The 16,882-nt window shown below is 42.0% G+C and overlaps 3 protein-coding genes across 4 annotated transcripts in view; 2 read left to right on the plus strand and 1 right to left on the minus strand.

Moving 5' to 3' along the window:
- The window catches only part of kank1a (KN motif and ankyrin repeat domains 1a), a 43,455-nt gene extending 43,101 nt beyond the window's left edge, over positions 1-354 (minus strand). The window contains exon 1 of one of the 2 annotated variants that reach the window (XM_020105605.2): positions 87-354. In XM_020105605.2, the coding sequence (XP_019961164.2) occupies positions 87-192 (106 nt within the window). In that variant the 5' untranslated portion in view covers positions 193-354. The remainder of the gene's footprint in view (positions 1-86) is intronic. The other variant, XM_020105606.2, reaches the window with a different exon arrangement.
- Positions 355-1,988: 1,634 nt separating this feature from the next.
- LOC109641226 (fructose-1,6-bisphosphatase 1-like) lies at positions 1,989-5,968 on the plus strand. Its single transcript, XM_020105609.2, has 8 exons — positions 1,989-2,353; positions 3,076-3,238; positions 3,619-3,711; positions 3,914-4,054; positions 4,147-4,284; positions 4,401-4,520; positions 5,273-5,460; positions 5,673-5,968. Exons 1-8 carry the CDS (start codon positions 2,184-2,186, stop codon positions 5,689-5,691), a joined length of 1,032 nt encoding a protein of 343 aa, XP_019961168.1. The 5' UTR covers positions 1,989-2,183; the 3' UTR covers positions 5,692-5,968.
- A 1,342-nt stretch (positions 5,969-7,310) lies between these two features.
- fbp2 (fructose-1,6-bisphosphatase 2) lies at positions 7,311-16,254 on the plus strand. The gene is made up of 7 exons (XM_020105603.2): positions 7,311-7,575; positions 8,609-8,771; positions 8,910-9,002; positions 10,014-10,154; positions 10,996-11,133; positions 13,904-14,023; positions 15,885-16,254. Exons 1-7 carry the CDS (start codon positions 7,403-7,405, stop codon positions 16,068-16,070), a joined length of 1,014 nt encoding a protein of 337 aa, XP_019961162.1. The 5' UTR covers positions 7,311-7,402; the 3' UTR covers positions 16,071-16,254.
- The last annotated feature ends 628 nt before the right edge of the window (positions 16,255-16,882 follow it).

Here is a 16,882-nt window from a genome sequence, read left to right on the forward strand (position 1 = left end):
TTTTTTTTTCTTTTTAAAAAGTTTAAATCCTGCATCGAGCATCTGAAGTTGTTTTATCAGCAGCGGTGAGACAGCGTTTCACTCACCCGCCTCCGAGCGTCTGTTTTCGGACTTGAAATGCAGCTTCTCCCCCTCGGCTGGTTGTTCTTGAAGGGAACTTTTCAAAACTTTGCGTGTGAAACTACTCAACATTAGCCCGGTGGCAGACACCTCACGGCTCCTCTCACGGCTCCACAGACTCCTCACACGGCTCCGCTCGTCCCGGCAGCTCCTCCACCACCAGCAGCCGGAGCCTCTTTGTACTTGTCCGCCTCTGCAGCGAGCTGCTCCCCGGCGGACATGCGCAGTGCGGCCGGGGTCGCTCGGAGCAGCTCGGTGCGGAGGAAGGACCGGGAGACGCGCAGGTGTAGATTTACCTGCCGCCAGGTTTGACCCACTTCTCCGGGGGCAGGATCGTTAGAGACTTCCTGTTGAAGAGTTAAAGTCCTCCAGAGGGAAACATGGCGCAGGGCTAGCTTAGCGTTAGCCTGTAAAAGTAAACAAGTAAGCTAGCTTTAACTTTAGTGATTGAACTTGTGATGAAGACGTGACCAGACACATTTAACACTAATAAGCTAAAGTTAAATAAAACGAGAACACTCGTAGTTATCCTTGAGTGATTTCATTATATCTTTCTATTGTATTTTTTATAAAAAAAAGAGACTTATCTGACGTTTAAACGCAACAAACGCAAATGTTTGTCCTCCGCAAAACAATATAGTTCTAGGTCCGTCTAACCTTATCTCTCGGCGCATTGATATAATAATAATAATAATAATAACAACAACAACAACAATAATAATAATGATGATAAATATAATAAAAATATGTAATTAATAATACACATTGATATAATTATTTCTTTAGCACCTTTCATACATTTAAATAAAAAGAAAATAATGTTAATAGAAAGAAAAAGTCATATAAAAGAACTGATTTGAAGTAATATAAATATAAGAACATTTTAGAATTACAGTTAAAAGATAAAGACATTTAAAAAAAAGAACAAGAAATTAAATGTAATAAGAATTTATCAAAACAGAAAAGAGAAAAAGTGATAACTATTGTAAAAGCACAGGCAAGTGTAAGATCTAGTTAAAGGCTGAAGTAAAAAGAAATGTTGAAAGTTTTCTTCTCAAGAAATTTACTGAACGAGATGTTAACATGTCTCTGTGGTTCCCTGTCACAGTAAGAGCTGTGTTTTTGTTCATTTTAAGTTTTCTTTAAATGTCTTTTAAATGTATGGAAATGTGAAAACCACAGTGTTATAGAAATGTAAAATAATAAAGTTATAATTAATACAATTAATGGTCGTTCTGAGATTAAAACACACAGAGGGAAGATTAGGGCCCAAACCAGGTGGAGGCCTCCATCTTGTGGTGGTTTGTTCAAACAGCATCAATAAACTTTAATAATAAACTTTATTTGTTCAGCACCTTTCATACAAGAGATGCAGCTCAGAGTGATTTAAATACAGTATAGGTACAAATCAAACATGTACATACAAATACAAACTTGTTAAAATGACATTCATATAAAAGATTTTATTTTTTATCATTGATTATGATGGCTGGACAGATGGACAGATAGATAGAGAGAGAGAGGGAGGGACGAATGGACAGATAGAGGGACGCATGGATAAATAGATAGATAGTTAGTTTGACAGACAGATATATAGAGGGACAAATGGATGGATAGATAGATAGATGGATGGATAGATAGATAGATAGATAGATGGACAGATCTATAGAGGGACGAATGGATGGACATGGAAGATGAAAAGTGTGTAAGACCTTGGGGAATATGAACCGACACTATTTTGACTATAAAACTTTATGAAACTCTTCATTCACACTAGAAACGTACACGACCTGTCTTGCGTAACCACTCTGTGGATGCAGGTGTGCGCAGCGTGTATTACTCTGCTCACATCCTTGTTTCAGTGACTCTATCATTTCATCACTGGTACAGTTTGTACAGAGCGGCTCTTGTTCGGTTTCCTCCGCCGGGGACCACGCCTCTGCTGCGGCTCTGGATTGGCCCCCGCGTCCCCACACCCTCCAACGAGTTCCGCGTTTCAGCGCATTAAAGTCCCGCAGCTTCCCCCCTACTGCACAGACTGCAGGAGGAGACCAGCCGCCGACATGTCCGACCGAGGAACCTTCGACACCAACGTGGTCACCGTGACCCGGTTCGTCATGGAGGAGGGCCGGAAGGCGAAGGGCACCGGGGAGCTGACGACGCTGCTGAACTCCGTGTGCACGGCGGTGAAGGCCATCTCCAGCGCCGTGCGTAAAGCTGGGATCGCTCACCTGTGAGTGCGCACACGCTCACCGGACAGTAGGGGGGATGTCGGTAGTTCGATGCTCTAGTTCTCGGGCAGAAACGGAGATAAACGCGTGTTGCTCGGTGGAGTTTCAGCCGCTGCATCCACGTTGGCACAGACCGAAGCAGGAGAGTCAGGATGGTTCTGAGCCAATCAGGAAACGCATACCTGACAACCCCCACGCCCACTTGTATAGTATAAACTCTTCATCCACAACAATAACTTTTCTTGTGTGTGAGGTGTCAGTCATGTGCAAACTCATGGTGAGAGTCCATCCGATCAGCACATGTAAGAGAAATCATTGCATTTCTATCATTTCTGCTTGTAAACAAATTATACAGTGGACACAGTTAGGGATGGAGTTCAAGCAAGTACTGACTTTACTAGAGTAGTGTTGTAATGTGGTACTTTCCCTAAAGTAAAATGTCTGAGGACTTCCTCCACCACTGTGCTCGTGTGACCTACATGAGCAGAGAACTTTATTTTTGTGCAAAACTTTAGAAGCTGAAGAGACTGATACTGAAACTGCTGTTGATCTAATTCGTCCTTCAATCACTACCCAACCTCTGCTGTGAGGAAATGCTGCGTCATGCATCAGTTGCATTTTTTTTTTTTTATCTCAAACTCCAGAGCCGTTGAACTTTTTGTTTGTTAAAACTCAGAGGATTGAAATTATATTTTCACTTTTTCTATTTTCTGTACTTTATCAGTTACGGCATTGCTGGTAGCACGAACGTGACGGGAGACCAGGTGAAGAAGCTGGACATCCTGTCCAATGATCTGATCATCAACATGATCAAGTCGTCGTTCACCTCCTGCATTCTGGTGTCTGAAGAGAACGACAAAGTCATCATTATAGAGCCAGAAACCAGGGTGAGTGTCTCTGAGGGCATCGACTTCACATGTTAAAACAGAATCTCTGCTCCTCGCTCGGTCGTGTTCTCTGAAGATGCCGCTGAGCTCAGAAAACCTGTTTTTATTTATCCTGTCTGAAACTGGCTAATCCACATTTCTCCTGCTGAATTTTAATGTTTGTTATTCAAATGAGAGGATCCTCTCAGGATCAGGCTCAGACACATGATTTGAATCTGAACAGACACAACCTTTCACCTCTCTCTCTCTCTCTCTCTCTCTCTCTCTCTCTCTCTCTCTCTCCTGTGTCACTATACTGGTTTGATATCGTGTCGACTGCAGCCAAGTTGTTGCACCAAAGACAAAAGCCCATTCAACTCTCTTGCACTATCGTCTTCCAGGGAAAATACATCGTGTGCTTCGATCCTCTGGACGGCTCCTCCAACATCGACTGTCTCGTCTCCATCGGCACCATCTTTGCCATCTACAAAAAGGTAATAACCAAAGTGTTTTTCTTATCAAGATCAACTTCACGGTTTTTTAAGAACCTAAAGAGAGGGAGAGGAAATAGCTTCTAACTTTAAACCTCCATCACAGTTTTACTTTTGTCACTTTTCCAAGCTCACTTCACACTCCAGAAACAAGAATTATTAATACTAGGACTCTGCAGTGAAAGCAAATTATTATTCCTCCCAGAGCACAGACGATGAGCCGTGTGAGAAGGACGCTCTGCAGCCCGGCAGAAACCTTGTGGCAGCTGGCTACGCCCTCTACGGCAGCGCCACCATGGTCGTGCTCTCCACCGGCCAGGGAGTCAACTGCTTCATGCTCGACCCAGTAAGTGCTCTCTCCATGACTGTCACCAAGGGCACAACATCTTTAAGTGCACATGAGGTGGAGGGGAACAATCTCTGCCCTCTGCTCACCAGGCAATCGGTGAATTTATCCTGGTTGATCGTGACGTGAAGATCAAGAAGCGAGGGAAGATTTACAGCTTGAACGAAGGCTATGCAAAGTACTTTGATCCCGCCGTCACAGAGTACCTGCAGAAGAAGAAGTTCCCCGAGGTAACGCTGACGTCACAACGTCTTTTTTCAGTGTCATTCCGGAGGTGTCGGTGTTTTAAGAAATAAAACGGCACATCTACATAAATAACTAATCCGGTGTTTTAAAACCGTCACAGGATGGCACTGAGCCCTATGGTGCCCGCTACATCGGTTCCATGGTGGCAGACGTTCACCGAACACTGATGTATGGAGGCATCTTTTTATACCCGGGAAATGTGAAGAGTCCGAAGGGAAAGGTGAGGTCCTGTAACTGCTTCCTCCTGCTCCTGCCAGTATCACATCAAACATCAGAATTTAATATTTTAAAACCGAATAAAGTCTGAATCTTAAAATCAGAATGGCTCTAGGTAGAGGTCGTATCCCTGTCAAGGCCCAGCAGTTTCCTTAGAATTCAATAAAGCCACACTAAACTACACACACACCAAAAAAATCCAGAATGGAACTTAATGGGACCACAAGCGTATTTGTTTTAAACATTCATGTATTTGAATCTTTCAGGAACCAGAACTCAGAGTTTCGCCCTCTGTGACATCGATACTTTCAGCCAGTGTTGTTGGGGGAAGTTCCATGAACAGAAAAATTCTTTGTTCAGACTCTTTGTTTGTAACATGAGAACATAGAGAAGACGGTGTCACAATGTTGTTTCTTCACTTTCCACATCCTTCCAGTGTTTGCAAGACTGAGCCAAACATGTAATGTTAACTCACTGAGGATTTGTCTTGTAATAGGTTTGAGAAATGTCAAAGAAGATTTCAAAGAGTCGAAATGCAAAGGAAAGAAGAAAAATAACAAACAATCACTGAATATTTACATTTTCAGAAGCAGATATCTTGATTCGTCAGTCAAATCTGACGCGTCTCAATGTTTCTGTCCCTCCTTTACTAGCAGTTAAATATCAGGGCAGCGTAAAACTATTAATACAAATTCAATTTCCTTTCAAAGTTTGTCTTCAGGACTAAAAACTAAACTCCCCCTCTCTTCCTGAAAGCTGCGGCTGCTGTACGAATGCAACCCCATGGCCTTCATCATAGAGCAGGCGGGTGGCATGGCCTCCACCGGCTTAGAGAACATCCTGGACATCCAGCCGGAGAGCATCCACCAGCGGGCTCCCGTGGCTCTCGGCTCCTCAGAGGACGTGCTGGAGTTCATCGCCATCTGCCAGAAACACGCCAAGAAGTGAGGCCGCACCGACTCGTGACCATCGCTGTCCCGCTTAAAGAAGAACCTTGTGTCTCCCATCTGTCTGAGAAAGTTGTCCTTTTAATAATCTTAATGTAAATGTATTTTGAATGGTGTGTTATGGGATTTGAGAATGTTTCTCAATGTCAGGGCATTTTCTTTGTGACACTTAGAGTTACAAGGTTTTCATGTTGCTGCTCTGTTTGCAGAAAGCTGATGGTTCAGTGAAGAACATGAAAACTGTGGCGCACTCATTAAACGCACATTTTCCACACAAACCACTAAAGAGCAAAAATGTGCCAAATAACAGCACTTGAAGAAAAAACCAAAGAGAAGTCCTCGTCTGTTTACCTCCAGCTGTGCCTTTAATACGAGGAACATTCTCGACATGTGAAGGACCAAATACAATAACCTCTATGCAAACAAACCCTGAAGCCTTTTTACTGTGTGAGCAAACTGTTTGAGATGATCAATAAATTAAAACGAGACTAAGAAGGAGAAATCATTTTGAATTATATGTGCTGTTATTTTTATTTCTCCTCTGAGGCATCATTTTTCTCAGGTTGTCTTTCCGTCCCATTCTAATGAACACGACCTCAAGAACCCCTGGAAGGAGTTTCTTTAAATCTGGTTCAAATGTTCAGTTAAACTCAAAGATGAACATCTCAGGAACATCTTGAGGGAAGGTCTTCTAAGTTCTAGAAGTTTTTTTCCCCTTGTGAACACCCTGAGAGAATAAATTAAAGAACTGTTCACTTGGACGCAGATTACCGGATTAGATTTGGAAGGTCAAAGGTCACAGCCTCTTGCACATGATATCTCAAATCAGACTTAAGGTAATTTCTTCCAATTTTGACCAGTTGACACTTGGAATCAAAGATGAACTGATTAGATTTCAGTGGTCAAAGTTCACGGTGACGAACTATATGAGTTTGGAGAAAACTAAAAGTATGTGGATAGAAACTGCACTGGTTGGAGGAGACATACAACCACAGAGCGGTAATTCTAGTTGCTGATATTTAGTTTGTTTTGTTGTTTTTTACTTCTGTTTTCATGTGAAGCGTAGAAATGCAGCCTCCAGTATTTTGTAGGAATATTTGAAAGTATAATTCTGTGTTGTATATAATGTGTTTTTTGAAGCGACAGAGTTAAATGATGGACAGAAAAGATTCGCTTGTTTTCAGAAGAAGTTTAATTTTAAGAATGAAAAGGTTTGAAGACAGACTGTCGATAACAGTTGGAGGACAGTTCACCCAGTGGAGTTGACCTTTAAGCTAAAGGTCAGTGGAAGCTCACAGAACCCTAATGACATTTAAAGCAAACTTGAGCTGCTGTTGCACTAAAACATAGCGACTGAGTCTCTCGATATCAAACTCACATCCCTCTGTTCGTAACCAACGTGTCATTTAGCTCAGAAAAACCTGACGACGTGTGACACTACATCCAAACTCCTGAAGAACCAAATAATAATTAAAAACCTGCAGGAGGTCCAGAGGCAAACGAGGGGATTTGCTAATCATGAATCTGGATCCAGTGGACAGAAGGTTGTACTTGTGTTGTCACAATGTGGTTAAAACTTAACTTAATGTAAAAAGCGGTAATGTTACCCACAATGCTGCTGTGTCACTGTTGTCTGACGTGTTGCAAACCTTCTGACTGAATGGATAAAAGAGCCGATGAGTTCTTGTCTTAGTGAGTCGGTCTCTGCAGCTGATACCCGACACCCGCCCACCCATCCCCAAATGCACACACACACACTCACTCACTCGTCCACGTGGTTGCACACACACATACACACACACACACACACACACAAATAGATCCTCTGGCTTGGGTATGAAAAGCACTTGGCTGGTAATGAGGTTTCTCATTTACTGTCCGTCCTCCGTTTGGCGAACACGCAACCTGCTGCCCGACCAGAAGGGACAGAAGAACCAGCATGTCGGACCAGTCGGCCTTCGACACAGACGTATGGACCCTGACCCGGTTTGTCGTGGAGACCGGTCGCCAGGCTAAAGGAGCGACCGGTGAGCTGACCCAACTCATCAACGCCATGCTGACGGCCATCAAAGCCATTTCCTCCGCTGTGCGAAAGGCGGGCCTGGCCCACCTGTAAGTACTGATGTGTATATTGTAGAACTGACTCACAGAAGAGGATAAATCTACAATCAAACACTTTAACCCACAGTTGTTCTTTTATAAGAAGTCATTGGACGATACTTTATTGACTAGTTGCTTGTATCCCAACTCAAAGAGGTCAGAGGTCAAGGTCCGCTGCAGAACAGCTGGTCCAGGTCAGATGCTTGACGTGTTCGCTCCCACTCTAGATTTAGGAGCAGAGAGCGAGGTTGGCTTTGTGTTCAGGGGTTTAGAACTTGTTGTTCCAGTTCTGATCTCGACTCTCAGGTGGAACAATGCGGCAGCAGGGTTGATATGAATCAGTGTTTGGAGATGCATGTTCAGTCGTGCTGCTCCGCTGGGAACAGGATGGAGAACTGTGTGTGATTTAGGTGCAACACTTCCAACTTAGTAAAAAGATTTTGGAGCTTTGACTTTTTATAGCAGGAGATAAAATGAGAAAAGATTATTGATTACGAGCGACCATTACAAGCAGAGGAAAAACAGCTAACTGCCTATCAGAGTATTTTTTCTTTGTGAATTTCTCTGGTTTGAACATCACTTAAGTCAATATATAACCCAGGTCGAGTTGTTTTTAGAGATTTGAATGAAGAATAGTTTCATATTATATCTTTAAGTTGAGACCGAATCAAACCTGAATATATTAAAGCAGATTCCTCATTAACTGTAGTTTTCTTTGGGCCTGAACTGCATCAGATCTTAAAGCAGCACTGTGTAACGCTTACTGAGCAACAGCGCCCTCTGCAGCCACGTGGTGGTAGTGATGAAGTGGCTTTCATGTAAAGTGTTGCTTGAAGGATCAAAGTGCCACTGAGCTCAGGAACTTAAACTCTCATTGAAATGATGTAACAAGCACAGATCCACATTGTTTGACACTGAAGACAATTAGCGCCCAAAGACTTCGTCGAGCTCTGTCCATTTTGATTGAAATGAAAATTCAGGGTTTGGGTTTCGCCCAGCTTGTAATGTGCAAGACTAAAGCTTGGCTGCTGATGGGTCCACGCAGGCAGGGCATGGCGGGCTCCGTGAACGTGACGGGGGACGACGTGAAGAAGCTGGACGTGCTGTCCAACGACCTGGTCATCAACATGCTGCAGGCCTCCTACGGCACCTGCTGCATGGTGTCTGAGGAGAACTCGGAGCTCATCATCACGCCCAAAGACAAGAGGGTGAGTGATGAACGCCAGTCGTCCAATGAGATCTTTAACCACCGCTCACACTCTTTCATACTCTCTCTCTCTCTCTATCTCTATCATATCACACACAGTGACTCTCTAACGTCTTGTCCTGACTTGATTGTGTCACAGGGAAAGTATGTGGTGTGTTTTGACCCCCTGGACGGCTCCAGTAACATCGACTGCTTGGCTTCGATCGGCACCATATTTGCCATTTACAAACGGGTGAGTCTGACCTCAGCAAAGATTCACAAACAGGGCGGTCACTGAATATTATAAGATCAAAGTTTTCCCTTTTGTTTGAAAGAAATGTAAACGTAGAGAAGACGTAGCAAATATCGAAAATCGTGTTCAATAAACTCATGATGATCAAACTAAATAACTATTCAGACGCTGTGTAGTTTGTGTAACTGCCTGTAATGTTGTTGTCAGCTGGTTGTATGATTATATTTCTTCGGGAGTTTTTCCTCTCGCTCATCGTTGGTTGTTGAGAACAGACGATGTCACAGATTGTTGATCCCAAAGATGTGATTCGTGAATACGCATTGAAGAAGTCACTGTATTGACTGTTTGTTATAATAGTATGAAAACTCAGCTGTAAAGTGCAGTTACACTGAGCGGACACAGGGGAGCGATGTTGTCCAGCTAACCCAGGTTTCAGTTTATTAAACTGCAGCTGCAGAGAAAGAGTTTTATTTGGAGTTTCATTGGTATTTTCATCCTGTTTAGTTTGAGTCTCTGTCTCTTCTCTATTTAAACAGAATCACCTCACACTGACCTGAACAGTCTGTATGAAGCTGTTTATAGCATAAAGGCCTGTGATGCAAATCAACTTTAAATAGATAATATCTTTAAATTCACAGGTTTTCTCACATGGTTCTTTTTCCTTGTTATTTATATAAAATCAAAATGCATTTGTTTAGTCCCAAATCATAATATACATCCTCTCAAGGCACTTTACATATTAAGATTGAGACCGTACGCAGTTATAGAGGAACCCAACAGTTCCCATAACAAGCAAGGTCTTTATATCACTGTGATATTTTCAGGGTTTGTACGATCTGAATATTGAGCTTCTGCTTATATGTTACACGTCCTCATGTATCTCCACGTTGATTTGAAGTCTTCTCCTAAATTGATGTTGCTCATTCATATCTTAAGAGGTTGTTCCTCGTTACCTGCAGACATTTTGAAGCCGGTATTCACGTTTCTGTGTTGATGTTTGTCCTCGTTCAGATCTCAGATGGGGAGCCCACAGAGAAAGATGCCCTGCAGCCGGGCAACACTATCGTATGTGCCGGCTACGCCCTGTACGGCAGCGCCACCCTGGTGGCCATCAGCACCGGCGCCGGCCTCAACTTCTTCATGCTGGACCCTGTGAGTTCTTCTCTCAGAGGGTCACTGATCCTCTCTTTAATGTTCTGCTCCCTTGTCTCTGCCGCCGTGTCTCACGCTGTCAGTGTTGATAGTTTATGGTTTTATTGTCCTATAACTGCTTTAATTTGAGAAAACAGACATTAACCTGTCAATAATTTATCCAGGAGCTGTGGCTCGCGTGTACAATCGGATGTAGACGACCGTAAACACAGAGAGTTTGTGCTTCGTCTGCTGTCCTAAATTCAAAATATGTTTTTTTATTTGATTTAGTGTGATTCATGTATTTCAGCCTGTTGGCCCAGAATCAATATCCTTGACCAAAAACCCTGCGTCGACCTTAGGGCAACCTGCCTCCAGAGGGTCGGTGGTTTGATTCCCAGCTCCTCCAGTCCTTATTCATTCTTTGGGCAAGATACAGGACCACAAACCGAGCATACAGTGGTCGACAAGACTGAAATCACTGTGTTAATACAGTCCATCTATCATCCTTCACACTCACACAACTGCTGTATCATGTTCTGCATCTTGTTCCAGATTTACCCACAAACACAAACCAGGACAAGGAAAACAACAGATTATTGGGGTTTGACTTCAGTGAATCAGATTTAGTTATTAAGGGAATGAATGGAAAGGTTCAGTTTGAGTTTGGGAGTAATCTTGTTGTTGTTCTGCACAGAGAATCCAGAGTGTTGTGCTGTTTTTACACGTGCTGTTCACCAGTCCATAGGAAACCTCTAAATTAATGTCATGATGTATTAAATTGTTATGTTATTATACAAAATAAGTATTTTGCAGACTTCTTCTTCTTCCCTCAGAACAAATGTCGCCTCTTTTGTTTCAGGCGATTGGTGAGTTCATCCTCACTGAGAGGAACGTGAAGATCAAGCAGAAAGGAAAGATTTACAGTCTGAACGAGGGCTACGCCAAATACTTCCACCCGTCCATCAACGAGTACCTGAAGCACAAGAAGTATCCAGCGGTGAGATGTTAAACCAAGTAATACACACACACCCAACAGCCCCCTTAAAATGAATCAAACTCATTACACAAACTCATAAATATCAGTCCTCCAAACGAGCCTGATTTCCTTCATCAGGATTCATGAATTATTTTCTGGTGAATCAAAAGAAAATGTCAGAAAACGTCCCGTCTCACAATGTCGAATAAAAAATAGCCTTGAAAAATGTAATCTCGTCCAAACTAGTATATTTAAATTTACATTTTGCTAAATTAAATGTTCCTCTTGCCCTCAGTGTCGGTCAAATGCAGAAACGTCCCATTTTACTTTTACCCACTAAAATATCAACTAAACAAAATATCCACAGTGGTGAAGACACGGACTCCAACAGGTTTATAGAAATCTGTTGTGCAGGTTTTGTGTCATCTTGCTGACAGACAAACAGACGCAGATAAAAAAAAAATCACCTTGTCTGGCTGATGAATCAACATCTTTTTGATCACGTGACGCACACCTGCAAGTGGACATGTATTAAAAAATCCAGGTTAATTTGAGCCAAAGTTGTGACTTGAATCAGTTCTTCTTTCATTTCTCTGGTTTCTGAATCTGACTCTGTTGAGTGAAACTGTTCGGTGGAAAGGAGCCGCGTCGCCTCACAGCTGAGCTCAGACCTGACACTGGATATCAAACTGAGCTCTCACACTCATGTGCGTCCCGACGAAGCGTTTGACGGAGTTTACACCGGGACATTTGTTCTGAGCTGGAGGTTCAAAAGAAATTCAATTTAAACTATGTTTGCACTCTTTTCTGTTTTTGACAAAGTAATTGATCTTTCCAGCCTAATTCTTTGTAGTTAAAATAAAAAAAAAACACTTTTTCCACTTTGTTAAATATTTATTTTTCTATTTTTATGAGAAAAATTTCACAATCAAGTGAAAATATGTTCAGATGTTTTAATGAAATGAAGGTGCAACAGTGCATCACAGTTTAAAAGCTGCACAGGAACAAACACATCATCATTGTGAATGTGAGTGTCGTGCAGGTTGGACAGGAAGAGGTGAGCAGAGACTAATCAGCCCGACGTTAACCATGTGATGGGTGTCGGGTCAGACAGGACGGAGCGTGGCAGCTCGGTCAGCTGAGCTGCAGGATGGTGACACGCTACAGAAAACATCCTGTTCCTCAGGAAACTGCTGCAGCCTCTCATCTGGACACACAAGCACACTCAGCAGTTCTGCAGCACAAGTGTGTTTGGACATCAGCGTCCATCACACTTGTGTCACTGGAGCTTTAAAGCTTGAATCTGCAAAAGTAAATTTGTGTATGAAAATGGAAAAATATTATTAGAAATGTCGCCACACTCCTTCTCCATCTCTGAAAAACGTCCATCTGTTGAAGACTCATCGTCACGCTCCTCTTCTCACCATCATGACGGAGCACGATGCATCCCACAGAAACCACAGACACAGATTGCATTAGGTTATGAAATGACGGCAGCAGCTCGTCTCACGTGTGAATGTAAAAGTAAAATAACCCCCAAAGGGAAGTTTAGATTCCGGTAAAGTGGACATTTTTTATTTTAGTTTCCTCAGCATCATTCGCTTCTGTTCATTTCAACACCTGACGCTCAGTTTCTGGTTCATCACATGATAAAACAAAAGGTCACCATCACAGGAACCAAACGCACAGTCATGACCAACGAGCATTTGTCTGGAGAAATCCTCTCGATGTAGAAAGTTGAGTGTTCACAACTTACAAACCTGATCAGGTGAAGAAATGAAATCAAAGAGTTAAATCAAAATGTTTTTCTGTCAACTTGTCATCACAGGAACCAAAAGCAAAGTCGTGAACCTCAAAAATGATTTTAACACTTGATTTGTTAAAAAACAAATCCTCTGGAGCTCAGAGTATTTTGTCTTTAGAAGATTTTCTTATTAGTGAGTTTTCCTCGCTGCCATCGGGACGTTATATTTTACCTGCTTGTAAAACAGTTAATTGAAAATCTCTTTAATCTCCTCCTGCAATCTGTCCTTTAATGGTTCATGGATTCTTTTTATCCACTGACTCCTGATTGGTGATTATCAATCAACAGATTCAGACTTTTTCTTCTGGTTCTACTCACTTTATTTACTTTAGGAAGTTCTGCGCTGCCTCCACTGTGAACATCTGGATGTGATTTTGTGTGTGTGTTTCCTGAATTCATTTGCAACACACACACACACACACACACACACTCACACCCCTCCCTCATGATGACTGAGGTGTGACTCAGCAAACACATGACTCTTTATCACGCTGTTCCAGTCTGAACATGAAGCTCAGTTCAGGGAAACTCATCAGATTCTGCTCAGACTCGGAATGTTGGTGCATATTTCAAATTAAACATGAGGTAACTTCCACAAATAAACCTGAAAGTCTGCTTGATAAACCAAACAGTTCTTATTAGGTTTGTTTGAAAAGTACTGCTTCCCTTTCTTCAGCAAGTGTGTGTGTGTGTGTGTGTGTGTGTGTGTGTGTGTGTGTGTGTGTGTCTGTGTGTGTGTGTGTGTGTGTGTGTGTGTGTGTGTGTGTTTCTGCTGAAGGCCAGAGAGAAGGAATGTCCCTGGTCTGGATTATAAAAGCCCCTCCAGAAAAAAACCCTTAAATGTTCAGTTATCACACAGATTTACGATAACGCGGAGAATCAGACTGACTCAGGATTGTTCTCACTAATGAAACATGAATTTCCTTTTTAATTATTAATATATTTGAGCCAAAATATGAGCATTTAACGCGTCCGTCTGTCCTGCAGGACGGCAGTCCTCCCTACGGGGCTCGATATGTGGGCTCCATGGTCTCAGATGTTCACCGCACCATCGCCTACGGAGGAATCTTCATGTACCCAGCCAACGAGAAGAGCCCAAAGGGAAAGGTAAAGACCTCCATGAAAACTTTCATGTCAGTTTACAACTGAACTTATATTCAACCTCGTAATAAAACACAGAGCGACCCCATCTGACCTCAGGACTCATATGTTCCTCCGTGTACATTCTGTACTGCAATGTCTTTACACGTTAACTAGCCCAATGGTAAAATCGCAAAGTTGAAAATCGATCAATCAAATCTAGTTTTATTGTTATTGCCCATATTAAAAAAGTATTTGCCTCGTAGAGCTGAGTGCGATATCCTCTCCTCCTCAAACCTGATTGATGATTAAAGATAAGATAAAATTTCTTGTGCCAGTTTGCTTCAAGATTACACCACAGAACAATGAGTAGTATCATAGAATACAGAGAAAAAGTACAAGTGTATTGTAAATCAAATAAAAACTATTAAGTGTTTACAGAGTAATGCAGTTGAAGATAGAACTGAGAGTTAGATAAGCAAAGTTACCTGAGACAGAGAAACTAATAATAAACTAAAGTGTCAGTAAGTAAGAATGAAATGATAAAGAAATAAAAAATGAACGTGTCTCGCAATGTTAATGAAAAGAAAAAGAAAAACCCAAATCTCTTGGATCCGTCCAACAAATCGAATCAACTCCAAAGGTTCATCCTCGGCTCACATCTCAACCTTCGACCAAGTTTTAGGAAAATCCGTTCTGCAGTTTTCGTGTAATCCTGCTGACAAACAGGAACTAAAACCCAACCCGAGGTGACCAGTGACCCGGACTGGAGAGTGAGTGAATGTGGCAGAGTCACATGTCGGGTCAGGACGTCCAGTCCTCCTCGGTCACAGCTACAACACTGTGGTTCTGTGCTGTGATCAGCTGTTCCCCACGAAACTGGACGGAACTGGTTGTGAAGCTCTGCAGCTCCTGACGTATTCAGACTTGTAACTGACTCTGGGACATGTGAGGACTCTCAGGGATTCTCGCTGTCGTGCAACCTGAGCCGAGAGTTGTTTTTCTCCCCCGGTGATAAATGAAGCTCAGACACAGTTGAAGCTGCTCTCAGTAAAACCCCTCACACAGTTTCCCTCTCTGGTCTGGGACCTGTTTCATGAAACAAAGCGTGTAGAGCGTGTTGTTTACAGGAGTGGATCCACAGCTCGTATCTCCATGACCCAGATCCCAGTGACTGACCTTTGACTCTGTGTGTTGCTCATATTCAGGAAAATCCAGGGAATTAATTCACTGTCTGATTCGTTTGTTCCTCCTCAGAGGATTTCCACTAAACTGGAACGGCCCTCAGTTCTCCTAAATTCAATGAAGTTGCACCAAACTACCAAGTTCTTATAAAATATGAATCTTTAAACTCAAGATCCGTGATTTATTTCTTGTGAAATGGATTTGTGGAAATCCAGTTGGTAGTTTTTTGTATGATCCGACCAAACAACCGACCAAGAGCACAATACGTTTGATTGATGATAAATTGATTAATATAAAACCTATTGTTTGATCAGCATCTGTGGTTCCACCGGCTGCACACTGACAGAGAATAATGTGAAACCTTGGAAACCCCCGACCCCCAAATAACTTTCTCTCTTGAGCCAAGTTGAACCTGTTTTTAAATAGATGTCATTCAGCTCTGACTGGAAACTGAACGTGTGTAAACTCAGCCACTGTGAAAAAATATTTATAGCAACCAGCAAACAATCATCATTTGATTTTCACCTTCTACTTCTTGTTGTCTTCGTAATTTACATATTTTTTCATTTTCAATTTTATTCTAAAGTTGAATCGAACAGTTCACTCAGTAAATTCTGACCCTGTTGAATTTCTGCTTCATATTTGTGCAGGAATCTAAACTTTAACTGAAAACGTTTTTTCATTATAATATTTTCCCTCAAAGCTGCGGCTGCTGTACGAGTGCAACCCCATCGCCTTCCTCATCGAGCAGGCCGGAGGCCTCGCCACCACCGGCACCCAGAGGATACTGGACGTCCAGCCCGAGGCGCTCCACCAGCGGGTGCCCCTCGTGGTCGGCTCCCGTGACGACGTCAACGAGTACCTGTCCTTCGTCAAGAAGTTCCCATGAAGTGCTTCAGACACTTCTCCAACATGTTAATGGTTCAAATTTATTATAAGAAAACAAATGATTACTTTGGAATTATCCAAATGTGAATAATAAACCCGGAGACTGAAAATAGTTTCAAACTGCAAATTGTTGATCACATGACTCATCATATTGTATATAAACAAATAAACGTTTTCCACAAGAACAGACTTCTTGACTTTTAATTCACTGTCCACCAGAGATTCAAAACTATTAAGTAGAAATGGCAAAAACATATGTTTTCAGTTTTATATCATTGTAAATTGAATATATTTTGAGTTTTGGATAAACTGTCAGACAAAACAAGAAATTTAAAAAACATCTGAACAATCGACAAACAATTCTCTCCATTTTCTAATATTTTGTGGACTGAATGTTTGTTTAATCTAACAATTGAAGAAGTAATCATTGAACCTAATACCTTCAGTTTGAGAACGAGCTTATCATCGTCATGTATGTGCTTCTACAGATCTGAGGTGCGACGAGGTGACTCATGAATCGACACCATTGTTGCACGGTTGTTAATCCTTTAAGATGCAGCTGAGAGCGTGTGACTCCGACATGTGGGAGTAAATCACAGAGTTAATATGATGACTGTGCATATTTACAGTATTGTATGTGAAAAATATCTGTTGGACAAATCTGAAAAACACAAAGTTGACGGTATGTGTGTTTTTTAAATCCTCGCTCAAGAAAACTTGCACTTGTTTTCATCATCAAGACATATTTCTATTCCTCAATAAAGACGTTTGACCTGTAAACAGTCAAAATGTCCTGATGTTGAAACCAGAGAA

The sequence above is a fragment of the Paralichthys olivaceus genome, chromosome 4, assembly GCF_024713975.1.
Source record: "Paralichthys olivaceus isolate ysfri-2021 chromosome 4, ASM2471397v2, whole genome shotgun sequence".
Lineage (NCBI taxonomy): Eukaryota > Metazoa > Chordata > Actinopteri > Pleuronectiformes > Paralichthyidae > Paralichthys > Paralichthys olivaceus.